This window comes from Oryctolagus cuniculus, chromosome 1 (assembly GCF_051225735.1).
Source record: "Oryctolagus cuniculus isolate XC-2025 breed Fujian yellow rabbit chromosome 1, ASM5122573v1, whole genome shotgun sequence".
Classification (NCBI taxonomy): Eukaryota; Metazoa; Chordata; class Mammalia; order Lagomorpha; family Leporidae; genus Oryctolagus; species Oryctolagus cuniculus.
Window position 1 is genome coordinate 58,631,260 of NC_142867.1, and position 14,286 is coordinate 58,645,545.

General features: G+C 37.4%; 1 protein-coding gene across 1 annotated transcript; it reads left to right on the plus strand.

Moving 5' to 3' along the window:
* Positions 1–2,218: 2,218 nt before the first annotated feature.
* Positions 2,219–3,166, plus strand: LOC100339699 (olfactory receptor 5P6). Its single transcript, XM_002708783.3, has one exon. It carries the CDS (start codon positions 2,219–2,221, stop codon positions 3,164–3,166), a length of 948 nt encoding a protein of 315 aa, XP_002708829.1.
* Positions 3,167–14,286: the final 11,120 nt, after the last annotated feature.

Genomic DNA, 14,286 nt, shown 5'->3' on the forward strand with positions numbered 1-14,286 from the left:
ATCAAATTAAACTTAAGACTAATATTTAGCTATGGGATAATCTATTATAATACATTCTTAATGATTATGAAATGAAAGTATGTCAATGACATAAAATAAAAACATCATTTGAGAACTGATGTGACCCTTGAGGATGGTGTTTTTGTGAAACAAACTGCTCAATACACACCTGAGAATGTGATAATGATCCCTAGTGCTTTGGAATTCACATTTGAGTTTGTATAATCTTCAGAGATTTGTCCCCAAGTGAAAACAATAACGAAAGATAGTACAGCTGCTTTATAACAATGACTTAGAACTTATTTCTGTAAGATGACAGCAAACTCTTCTATCAAGAGGTAATATTTGGGCTTTTGTAAGTCAATTTCATTTACCTTTTGAATATATCTTTTCCTTTAAAGTTGTATCTGTATTCACAAGCCATAGTTGAGAATCAGCACTTATAAGCAGGTAGCTGGCTAGTAAAAGACTTTACCTGAATTAACTGAATTTTCTACCATCAAAATTATTGTAAATAGACAGATAGAATTCAGTTAACCAAGATTTCCAATTTGTTTATCCATAAGACTAGAACTATGGTCTTTAACACTATCTATGTTAGCATTCAGCTGTAATCCTAATATATTCATGAGATGTGAAATAATTTTGTTATACACTATTAGCAAATAGGTTGTGGAAGACCTGATTTGTGTACAGGCCTGAATGCTCTAGCATCACCGTCATACATCTTTTGAACAAAGACGAACAAATAATGCAGTAAAACTTTGAGTATGAACATCAACCTGGCCACTAGCTGGGTGAATATGGGAAAACTTCTTAATGTTTTAGGATAAAGCTTTATTCAGTTTTATGAATATACTATTTTAAAATAATATGATTTCATTCTATAATACTGTACTCAGAAAACATTGTAACATTTGACATAGTTGAATAAACATTCTTCAATTATGATCTAAATACTGATCATTTTACTTGTGATTACACTGATATTTCTACTTAAACATTTTCATATGAAATATTAAAACTATTTAACAAATTCACAACAGGTAGCTACATTTATAAATTTAACTTCCTTTCTATATCTTCCTTGTTGTATTAAGAAAACTGAATTTTTCTTTTTAAAGTTAATGGACTTGTTTAACTGATACAATGTAAACTACATAACCAAATATGAACCTTATTATGTATCACCTATCAGAAAAATGAAAGGCTAAATCTGTTATTCCCTCTTTACAAGGGTATTCAGCTTCACTGTAGCTATTACTTAATTTCATGTTTAGCACAGTTACTGAAGAAATGGACTGAGTTGAGCCTGCCTGTGGTCCTGTTCTGATACTATCACTTCTCATGTAACCTTAGGTAGCTTACTCAAGATTTTCAAAATCTGTTTCCTTGTCTATAAAAAAATACAAGCACATAACATTATTTTAGGAAAAGTAAAATGAAACATCCTATCTAAATAAATTTTTTCCCATTTAAGACACAGACAGGCAGACAGAGACAGAGATAGGGAGTTCCCATCTGCAACCTGCTGGTTCACTTGCCAAATGGCTGTAATGAACAGGACTGATATGGAGTCAGGCCAAAGCTGGGAGCTGGGAACTGAATCCAGGTCTCCCGCATGGTGACAAGAACCCAATAGCTTGAGCCACTACTGCTGCCCCTCAGGGTCTGCACTAGCAGGAACCTGTAGTTGGGGGTGGAGCTGGGACTTAAATCCAAGCATTCTAATGAGGGACACAAGTCCTTATCATCAGTTTAACGATGAAGCCAAAAAAATTGTATCTATATACTTTTCAATTCAATCTTGGGCCCCTAATTTAGTAATCATTCAAAAATGCTAGTCTCTATTATACACACCTATACTTAAACATTTTAATCCTTTTTGTTAGAGTTACTATTCTTTGTTTTTATTTTCATAAATCTCAAATGTATGAATCTATAGTTAAAGATACACTTTAAAATACTTAAATAACAATATATTTCTGTTATTTCTGCTGTAAGCTACTTTTTAAATATAGAAAGATATATTACACATAAATATGAGAATATGGATTCTGGGATTGTAGAATAAAAAAGCAATTCTTAGTCCCAATTTTGCTTGAATGACATATTTATTAATAATCTTCATGTGTACATTAATGGCAATATAATGTTCATAAATTTTTAATATACTGTTTTCATCATAGGTTCACTTTGTCAGCATCTCCATTGTCCTATGGATTCCCTGGTGGGTGGAAACCACACTGCAGTGTCAGAGTTCATTCTCCTGGGATTAACAGATGATCCAGGGCTACGAGTCGTCCTCTTCGTGATCATCCTATGCATCTACCTGGTGACCATATCTGGCAATCTCAGCACAATCGTTCTTATCAGAATCTCTTCGCAGCTCCATCATCCCATGTACCTTTTTCTGAGCCAACTGGCTTTTGCTGACATGGGTATGTCATCTTCTGTTACACCCAACATGCTTGTAAACTTCTTAAGGGAGAAAAACACAATTTCCTACTTTGGATGTGACTTCCAGCTTGGATCAGCTGCTTTCTTTGGGTCAAGTGAGTGCTTCCTTCTTGCTGCCATGGCATATGATCGCTTTGTGGCAATCTGCAACCCACTGCTTTATACAAACAAAATGTCCACACAAGTCTGTGTCCAGTTACTCATACTTGCTTACATAGGTGGGTTCCTCAACACGTGCTCTTTTACCATATGCTTCTATTCTTTACTCTTCTGTGGACCAAACAGAGTCAACCATTTTTTCTGTGACTTTGCTCCTTTAGTTGAACTCTCATGTTCTGATGTCAGTGTCCCTGCAGTTGTTCCGTCGTTTACTGCTGGCTCCATCATTGTGGTCACAGTGTTTGTCATAGCTGTCTCCTACATCTACATCCTCATCACCATCATGAAGATGCACTCCACTGAGGGGCGCCACAAGGCCTTCTCAACTTGTACCTCCCACCTCACAGCAGTCACTCTGTTCTATGGGACCATTACATTCATTTATGTGATGCCCAAGTCCAGCTACTCAACTGACCAGAACAAGATAGTGTCTGTGTTCTACATGGTGGTGATCCCCATGTTGAACCCCCTCATCTACAGTCTCAGGAATAATGAGATTAAAGGGGCTCTGAAGAGAGAGCTTAGAAGGAAACTGTTTTCTCAGTGAACACTTGTTATTTTGGTGAAATTTGATTTAACGGTATCCCATGAATATTCAGTAGAAGAAAGCTTTCTGTGGTTGAAAAACAAGGAAACTTTAGAAGCTTCATGGAAATGAAATTAAAATATAATTTATTTTGTGCAAAAACAATCTGAAATCCATGCAGTTTTTTTATAATATACATTTTCCATAAATTGTTTTAAATCCATTCAAATACACAGATCTAGAGATTTCTTTGCTTCTATTTTTTTCTGAAGAAGCCAAGTACAAACTCTAACTAATCAGCTTTCTTCTTTTGTCTCTTAACCCAGTTTATTTTGCATACACCAACCACGTCTATAATCCAAATATCTTAGAATCAAAGCAACAATACTTAACATGTGCTATGAATTTCTGAACATAACACATATTTCCTTTCAATCTCTGAACATTTTTTCTTCTTGGTTTGTAAGCACACAATTCTAAGAACCAATAATTTGGTCTTCTTCCAAATCCTTAAACCTAGCTATATTATCTCCTGCCTCAAGACTAACTCTTACTTGAACACCCCTCGCCTTCACTGTCAAGGAACATATTTTTTTTCTTTTCGCTTTTCATATTAAATGTTGAACTCTTTACTTAAAATAGAGTTGATCATATATATATTATAATATTATATATTATATAATATATATTATTTATATATAGTGTAATATATATATACAAAGTCAATTGAAAATAGATCTCAGTAAAAAATAAAATGGGGAATAAGAGAGGGAGAAGGAAGTTGGTAATTGTAAAGCTGTAAAATGCCATCTTAATTGTTAAAGTGATCATATTAAGTGCTAAAGTGAACATATAGATAGGATTAAGTCTTAAAGAAACCATACAAATAGCACCAAGTACCTGGTATTAATAGTAGACATAATTAAAAAAGAGTTAATGTCCAACATGGGAAGTGGTCCGCATAGCAGACTCAGAAAATGACAATCGCTTTAAGTGCACTCTGACCTCGGAATCAAATGTTAAGGCATTCAGATGTGGCTGAAAAGCCCATGAGAGCATTCAGGCATGAAAAGCCAAGACACTGTGGCAAAAATATCCTACATGAAGGATCTCTGTGAGTGAGATCCCAGTGGAAAGAAGGGGCCATCAAAGAAGGAGGTACCTTTCTCTGAAGGGAGGAAAGAACTTCCACTTTGCTTATGGCCCTGTCTAAATACTGACAGAGTTTGTGGACTCAAAAGGCTTCCATAGACTTGGCAGCTCATGACAAGAGCCTCAGGTGATCACTGATGTCATGATGTCATACATAAGAGTTTCAATTATTAAATCAACAACAGGGGTCACTGTGTACTTGCTCCCCATGTAGGACCTCTGTCCTTAATGAGTTGTACTATGAGGAGTAACTGCAAAACTTATTTTCAAACAGTACTTTTTATATTGTGTGTGTGCAAACTGCTGAAATCTTTACTTAGTATAGAGTTAGTCTTTAGTATATAAAGTTAATTAAAAATGAATCTTAAAGAAGAATGGGATGAGAGAGGGAGTAGGAGGTGGGATGGGAGTAGGGGTGGGAGGGTAGATATGGGGGAAAATGACTATATTCCTAAAGTTGGATCTATGAAAATTGTATTCATTAAATAAAAGCTTAAAAAAAGAACATCTCTTACACAGAGTTTCTACCTGAAAAACACATTTTTCTTAACCTTAGTAACAGTTATTTATGCTACAGGTATAAACCTAAACACTGTCAACCATTCTCTAGGAACCCTTTCAGAAGCTCCAGAACAAAATAAGAATACCATTATTGCAGACTACTGTATATTTTTTTAAAACACTCATTACAGTTATAATTACTTTACATTTTTAATTACATTTTTGTAAATGTAATATTGTAATTTTGTAAATGTAATTTTGTAAATGTAAATATAATTACTTTACATTTTTGCTACGATGCTAACTGCTCCCACACATTACTACAGTAATTTCCCTTTTCCAGGAGACTGATTTTTACACAGTTCCTGTAACAAAGTGAACATACATGTATATGTGAAATACATGAATGAAAAAATAGTATATTATTGAATGACTTAATGAAACTTTTTCAGTTGCTTAAACCACTGATTCTGTTGTCTTTGAATCCTAACCACTGATATGTTGAATGCTGCTTTTTATTGAATAATCTTTTCTTGAAGTTTATTTGATATACACATTTCATGTATTTAATATGTACAGATTTAGGAATATAGTGATACAGTCTACTCTACCCTCCCTCCTGCCAATGCTTCAACAATTCTTTGTTTTCCCTCTCCTATTCTCACTCTTATTTTACAAATATCTATGTTCAGGTTACTTTATACTCATAAGATTAACACCATGCTAAGAAAAGAGTTCAAAAAAATAGTATGAAAATAAAAACTATTCATCAATAGTAAAGACAAGGTTTGTTCAAAATCATCACATTTCAAAGTGACAATTTCACTTCTATAAATTACCATTTAGTTACTCTAGAAGTTACAACAGATCAGGAAAAACATATGGCATTTGTCTTTTCGGTACTGGATTATTTCACTAAGTATAATGGTTTCCAGTTGCATCCATTTTGTTGCAAACAGCAGGGTTTCTTTTTTTTCTTGCTATTGTGCAGTTCCATGGTATACATACACAATAATTTCTTTACACAGGCTTAAGTTAATGATCATGTATTGACTCCATATCTTAGCTATTGTGAATTGAGCTACAATAAACATGGGAGTACAGATAACTTTTTCATTTGCTGATTTCATTTCATTTCGGTAAATTCCCAGGAGTGGGGTTCCTGGGTCATATGGTAGGTCTACATTCAGATTTCTGAAGTATCTCCATTCAGATTTCTGAATTATCTACATACAGTTTTCCACAGTGGCTGTACCAGTTTACAATGCCACCAACAGCGGATTAGGGTACTTTTTTCTCCACTTCCTCGCCAGCATTTTTGGTTGTTGATATCTGTATGAGAGCCATTCTAACTGGGGTGACATGAAACCTCACTGTGGTTTTTGTGTTTCCCTGATGGGTCATGCTCCTAAGTGTTTTTTCATGTGTCTGTTGACAATTTGAATTTCCTCTTTTGGAAAATGTTTGTTCAAGTCCTTTGCCCATTTCTTAACGGAATTGTTGTTGTTGTTCTTGTTTGACAGGCAGAGTTAGACAGAGAGAGAGAGACAGAGAGAAAGGTCTTCCCTCTATTGGTTCACCCCCCCAAAATGGCCACTACAGCCAGTGCACTGCGCCAATCTGAAGCCAAGAGCCAGGTGCTTCTTCCTGGATTCCCATGTGGGTGCAGGGCCCAAGGGTTTGGGCCATCCTCCACTGCCTTCCTGGGCCACAGCAGAGAGCTGGACTGGAAGAGGAGCAACTGGGACAGAATCCAGCACCCCAACTGGAACTAGAACCCAGGGTGTTGGTGCCGCAGGCAGAGGATTAGCCTAGTGAGCCGCGGCGCTGGCTTGAATTGTTTGTTTTGTTGTTGTTGAGTTTTTTGATATCTTTATATATTCTTGTTATTAATCCTTTATAAGTTGCAGAGTTTGCAAATAATTACTCCCATTCTGTTGGTTGCCTCTTCACTTTGCTGCTTCTTTGACAGTGCAGGAGTTTCTCAACTTGATTTTATCCCATTTGTCAATTTGGGCTTTGACTGTCTCTGCTTCTATGGTCTTTTCCAAGACGTCTTTGCCTATGCCAATATCATGCAGTTTCCCCAGTGCTCTCCTTTTTTAATTTGATGGTATTGGATCATAGATTTAGGTTCTTGATGCATTTTGAGTTGATTTTTGTGTAAGGTGTAAGGTAGGGGTCTTGTTTTCATATTTCTACACATGAAGATCCTGTTTTCCTAGCACCACTTGTTGAAGAGAGTATATTTCTCCAAGGATTGATTTTAGCTACTTTGTGAAAGATTAGTAGGATGTAGATGCATGGATTGATTTCTGGATTTTCTACTCTGTTCCAGTGGTCTACAAGTCTATTTAGTCTACTTATGTGCCAGTACCAAGCTGTTTTGATTACAATTCCCCAGTAGTATGTCCTGAAATCTGGTATTGTGATACCTCCAGTTTTGTTTCTGTTGTAAAGATTGCTTTAGTTATTTGGTGTCTCCTGTGTTTCCAAATGAATTTCAGCATAGTTTTTCCTACATTCAAGAAGAATGTCATAAGTATTTGATTGGGATTGCACTGAATCTATAAATTGCTAATGGTAGTATGGACATTTTGATGATATTAATTCTTCTAATCCACAAATATGGAAGACTTTTCTATTGGGGGGGAGGTTTCTACTATTTCTTTCATTAATCATTGATAATTTTCATCATAGATATTTTAATTCCTTGGTTAAATTTATTTCAAGGTGTTTAATTCTTTTGTAGCTATTGTGAATGGGACTGATCTTAGAAGTTCTTCATCAGCCATGACATAGTCTGTGTATACAAAGGCTATTGATTTTTGCGTGTTAATTTTATATCTGGCCACTTTACCAAACACTTTTATGAGTTCCAATAGTCTCTCAGTGGAACCTTTTGGATCCCAACATATAGAATCATGTCATCTGCAAGCAGGGATATTTTGACTTCATCCTTTCCAATTTTTTTAGAAAATTCTTCATCCTTTCCAATTACATCATTTTGATTTCTTTTTCTTGCCTAATGGCTCTGACTAAAAATTCCAGGATACCAATGGTGAAAGTGTGAGGTATCCTTATCTGGTTCTGGATCTTAGTAGGAATGCTTAGAACTTTTCCCCCATTTAATCAAATACTGGCTGTGGGTCTGTCAGATTGCCTTGATTGTGTTGAGGAATATTCCTTCTAAACCCAAATTGCTTAAGGTTTTCATCGTGAAAGGATGTTGTATTTTATCAAATGCTTTCTCTGTATCTATTGAAATAATCATATGGTTTTTATTTTTCAGCTTGTTAATGTGATATATCATATTTATTGATTTGTGAATGTTGCACTATCCCTGCACACCAGAGATAAATCCCATTTGGTCCAGGTGAATGATCTTTGTGCGTTTTGCTGGATTCAATTAGCTAGTATTTTGTTAATGACTATCTGTTTTCCTCAGGGATATTGGTTTACAGTTCTCTTTCTCTGTTGTTTCTTGTTTTTCTCATTTAGGTGTTAGGGTGATGCTAATTTCATAGAAGGAGTTTGAGAAGATTCCCTCTCTTTCAATTGCTTTGAATAGATTAAGAAGAATTGAAGTTAGTTCTACTTTAAATGTCTGGTAGAATTCAGCATTGAAGCTGTCCAGTTCTGGGCTTTTCTTTGTTGTGAAGATCTTTATTACTGATTCAATCTCTGTTTCGGTTATTGATCTATTTAAGTTTTCTCTACCTTCATGGCTCAATTGTAATAGATTGTATGTATCCAGGAATCTATCCATTTCTTTTAGATTTTCTGATTGCTGGCACATAGACTCTTTGTAGTAATTCCTGATGATTCTTTTTATTTTCTGTGGTCTGTTGTCACATCTCCTTTGTCATCTCTGATTTTATTGATTTGGGTCTTTGTTTTTTTTTCCCCTTTGGTAGTTGGGCCAGTAGTGTATCAATTTTGCATATTTTTTTTAAAAAACAGCTCTTCGGCCGGCGCCGTGGCTCACTAGGCTAATCCTCCGCCTAGCGGCGCCAGCACACCGGGTTCTAGTCCCGGTTGGGGCGCCGGATTCTGTCCCGGTTGCCCCTCTTCCAGGCCAGCCCTCTGCTGTGGCCAGGGAGTGCAGTGGAGGATGGCCCAGGTGCTTGGGCCCTGCACCCCATGGGAGACCAGGAAAAGCACCTGGCTCCTGGCTCCTGGCTCCTGCCATTGGATCAGCGTGGTGCGCCGGCCGCAGCGTGCCGGCCGCGGCGGCCATTGGAGGGTGAACCAACGGCAAAGGAAGACCTTTCTCTCTGTCTCTCTCTCTCACTATCCACTCTGCCTGTCAAAAAAAAAAAAAAAAAAAAAACAGCTCTTCCTTTCACTGATCTTTTATATTGTTTTTTTATTTCACTTCTGTATATGTCTTCTCTAATTTTGATTATTTCTTTCCTCCTACTAATTTTGGGTTATTTATTGTTTTCTAAATCCTGAAATGCACTGCTAGCTCATTTATTTGACACCTTTCCAATTTCCTTATGTAGGCACCAACTGCTATAAACTATCCTCTTAACATTGCTTTTGCTGTATCCCCTAAGTTTTTTTTTAAAGGATGTATCTATTTATTTGAAAGGCAGAGTTACAGAGAGGCAGATGCATAGAGAGAGAGAGAAAGAGAGATAGAGAGGTCTTCCATCCACTGGTTCACTCCCCAAATGGTTGCAATGGCTGGTGCTACACTGATCCTAAGCCAGGATCCAAGAGCTTCTTCTGGGTCTCCTACATGGGTTCAGGGGCTCAAGGACTTGGGCCATCTTTTACTGCTTTCCCAGGCCATAGCAGAGAGCTGGGTCAGCAGTGGAGCAGCCAGGACTTGACCCAGTGCTCATATGGCTGCCAAAACTGCAGGCAGTGGCTTTACCCACTGTGCCACACCACTGGCCCTCCCGTAAGTTTTGATATGTTGTACTATAGTCTTCATTTGTTTCCAGAAATTTTTTCATTCTCTATGATCCACTGTTCATTCAGGAGCATGCTGTTCAGTTTCTATGAGTTTGCATATGTTCTCAAGATTCTTGCTTTGTTAATTTCCAGCTTCATTCCACTGTGATCAGAAAAGATACATGGTATGATTTAGCTTTTTTTTTAATTTGCTGAGACTTGGTTTATGGCCTAGCATATGGTCTTTCCTAGAGAAAGTTCCATGCACTGATGAGAAGATGTGTATTCTGCATCTGTGAGTTGAAAGATTCTGTAAATATCATGTACGTCCATTTGGTCCATAGTATAGGTTAACTTGTTGTTTCATGTTGATTTTCTTTCTAGTTGATCTGTCCATTCATGAAAGTTGGGTGTTGAAGTCCCCCATTATTATTGCAATCCAGTCTATGTCTCCATTTAGATCCATTAATATTTCATTTATATAGTCAGGCACCCTGACATTGGGTGCATATCCATATTACTATAGTCACATCTTCTTGTTGAACTTATCCCTTAGTCATTACATAATGCCCTTCTTTGTCTTTTTTTAGCAGTTTTTGTGTTAAAGTATATTTTGTCTGATATTATGATGGCTACATTTGCTCTTTTTTAGTTTCCATTAGCATGGAATATCTTTTTCCACACTTTCACTTTCAGTCTGTCTTTGCGGTGATGTGTGTTTCTTGCAGGCAGCAAATAGATGGGTCATGTTTTTTAATTTATTCAGCCAGTCTGTATTTTTTATTTGGAGAGTTAGGCCACTTACATTCAAGGTTACTACTGATAAGTAGCGACTTGGCCCTTCCATTTTTTCATAAATATTCTTACTGTTTGCTTTGGATTCCCTTTGTACTTTTACTGGGAGATTTTCTGCCTTCACATTCTTTCATAATGATGACTATCTTTCTGCACTGCTGTGTATAGCACATCCTTAAGCATCTTCTGTAAGGCTGGATGAGTTGTGACAAATTCTTTCAATTTCTGTTTGTTATGGATTATCTTTATTTCACCATAATTCATAAATGAGAGCTTTGCAGGGTACAGTATTCTGGGCTGACACTTTTTTTTCTCTTAAGACTTGGTCTATGTCTCATCATTCTCTTCTAGCCTCTAGGATTTCTGATGGGAAGTAAGCTGTGACCCTAATTGGAGATTCGCTGAAAGTAATCTGGCATTTCTCTCACATATATGTTAGAATCTTTTCTTTATGTTTTACTGTAGAATGTTTGAATACAGTGTGTTGTGGGGAAAATCTTTTCTGTCATATATATTAAGGAACTTGGATGTTCCTTTCTTCAAATTGGGGAAGTTTTCTGTAATTATTTCACTGAACAGGCCTTCTCATCCATTCTTTCAGTGATTTCTGGAACTCCTAAGACTCATATGTTGAGTCATTTGATCATATACCATAAATCTCCAACATTATTTTTTTTCTAATTTCTTCTTTTTTCCGGCCTGACTGAAAAATCTCCAGAGATTTGTCTTCTAGCTCAGATATTCTTTCTTTTGCCTCACTGTTTTTAAGGCTTTCCATCATATTTTTATTTGACATATTGCATTATTCATTTCTAATATTTCATTTTTATTTCTCTTCAAAATTTTAACCTTGTGTGAAAATTTTTCATTCATGTTAGGTATGAATTTCTTAAATTTGTGGATTTGCTTCTCATTGCTTCTGAGTAATCCTATGATTAATCATTTGAACTCCATTTCAGGCACTTCATCAACCTTTTCATCTTCATATTCTAATACTGAAGTGTTATCATGTTCCTTTGAGGGGACCCATGTTGTCTTCCTTATTCTTGTTTCTTGAATTCTGTGTTAATTTTTAGGAATTTGAGGAAATACTTGTTTTTCCTCTGATGGCTTTTTATTTGAACTATGCCTCTGTGGCTTAGTGGAATGTCTGCTCATTCAGTGAATACTTGGAGGTATGTGCTGGATGTGGCCGGGGGCTCAGGTCAGTGCTCCAGGGTGGGGAGAATATCCAGGGTGATACCCACATTGAGTGTGGTAGATCTCTTGTTAACAGACCTGGGCGGGGGGATATGTCCACCTCTGTTGGTATAATCATACCCTCACCTCCTCTGTTCCAAGGTGATCAATGCCCAGGTGTTAGTCCTCAGTAAGTGCAATGCTCATCTGTACAGCCATATGAACTGAACAAAGATCTATGCAGTCCTCAGTATGAGCACAGATTCTATTGCAATAACCTACCCCAGGCTATCAGGGAGCTCTGAGCATGTGGAGTCACACACAGTGATTGCTCAGAGACCACCTACACCCTGCACCCTCTCATGCACAGAGTTCCCAGAGTCTCAGTACACATGGCTCCCAACCTCATATGGTGCAGATGATCCACTCTGCTCTGTTAGCCTGTCCCATCCTCAATGAGCCTGAGGTATTCCCAGAGGTGGTTTAAGACCCAAAACCTGTGATATGGTGAGAAGCTGGGGGCAACTCACAGTCTTATGTGGGTGACTTTCCCCCGTCCATCCTCCCAGCCAGACTCAGAGTAAGTGGGGACACAGATTTTTCCCTTTGGTAAAATCCCTTGATCATATGCATGCACAATACCCACTGGTCACTGTTCTACTCATTTCACAATCATGCTAGTTGCATACAAGAGTCTCTGCAGCTGAATGGTTCCTTCTCCCCACCCTTTGCCAGGTACAGGCAACTGAGCTGCTGCAGTTTCCTCTGTTGACAATATGGCAACTGTCCCTGCCAGTTTCTGGGTGCGCACACAAAACCTGCAGCGGATGCTATCTATGTATGTCCAAAATGGTGCCTGCCTTCTCTCAGCTGGGTGCTATTGAGGGAGGGGGATGGGAAGGTGGGGAGAGAGAGATGTTCCCCTTTTCTTATCCTCTGGGAGAGCAGGCACCCTGTTCCTCTCAGGGCTCCAGGTCAGACTTAAACAGTGTAGACCAGTAGGCTCTCCCTCTGGCTATATCACCATTAGAGAAATACACAATATATTATCATTATCCATAGCTACCCTGCTGTGCAATAAAACCCCAGAACTTCTTATTCCTATCTAACTGTTAAATACTACCCTTTCAAAATACCTGTACCCATGCCTCTCACCTGCACCACTCTCACCAGTCTTTGATAATCACTATTATATTCTCAAATTCTATGAGATCAGTTTTTTAAGGTTCCACACATGTGACAACATGTGGTTTTTGTCTTTCTGGGCTTGGCCAATTTCCATTAAGATAAGGGCCTCCATTTCCATCCCTGTTGTCAGAAATGACATAATTTCATCTCTTTTTACAGTTGAATAGTATTCTATTGCATATATGTACCATATTTTCTTTATCCATCAAATGAAAGATACTTAGGTTGCTACCATTTCCTGGCTTTTGTGAACAATGTTGCAATAAACATAAGAGAGCCATGTCTTTTGATAGTCAGTTCATTTCCTTTGGCTATAATCCCAGTAGTGAGACTGCTGAATCAATTGATAATTCTATTTTTAAGTTTTTGAGAAACCTCCAAACTGTTTTCCACAATAGCTGTACTAATTTATATTCCCAAAAACATTGTGCTGGGGTCCCTTTTCTCCACATCTTAGGTAATACTTGTTAGCTTTTGTCTTTTTAATAACAGTCAATCTCACTTGAGTGAGCTAATGTGTCATTGTGGTTTTAACTTGCATTTCCTTGATGATTAGTGATACTGGACATGTTGTCATATACCTGTTGGTCATTTACATGAATTGCTTTGAGAAAAGTCTGCTTCCATCTGTGAGGAGTGAGGAGTCAGATGGGTTAACAGGCAGTCAGGATGGTCCCAATGGAAATTAAGGGTCAAAATGCGTTTTTTTCCCCCCAAACATTATCTTTAGCCAGATCAAAAGTGCCTGTCCTACTTCCTCAGGAATCTCTAATCTTATCATGAGAATAGCAAGGGAATGGTGACTCTGTGCTTCTGAGCTCACAGTTTACTGTAAAATAAAGTAGGTGTCCCACCCTTCTGATGGTTCTTTTGTTTTATCATGAGCAAGCCAGACAGGGTAAAAATATTGCAAATCAGGTCTTTTGATGGATTTTTGTCCTTGCCTTGTAACTAAATGTCAATCTGATTTTCAAGTTTTTTTCCTCCAAAACTGTGCTTGAAAACCCCAATAACACCAGTTTCTTTGGCTTTTGCCATTTTTGGAGTGCCCCTCCAAGCCACTCTGGCTGGAAGTCTCTGACTCTAATAAATCTTGCTTTTAAATACTTTTAAGTGCTTTCTCTCTGCCTTATCCACTTGGAAATTCTTCTTCCACGTGAGACAAATAACTAATGTAATATTTTCTCCACTGCCATTTCACCTGCCATAAATCTACTTTCCATTTTTAATTACATTGTATTTCTTTTTTGGTTTGAAACATTCATTTCTCTTTAGTACCCCAGTGAGGCTGATGTGTATTGCACATTTAAAAAACAGTAACAGAAAATTTCAAACAGATGTATGTGAATAAAACCACAGCAATACATGTAGAATTAACAAGTGGAATTAAAAGCCCAGCAAGGGCTCAACTAATCACCCCC

Bases quoted from the DNA above. Each gene is read 5' to 3' on its own strand.
- LOC100339699 (XM_002708783.3), top strand. From the start codon at position 2,219: ATGGATTCCCTGGTGGGTGGAAACCACACTGCAGTGTCAGAGTTCATT.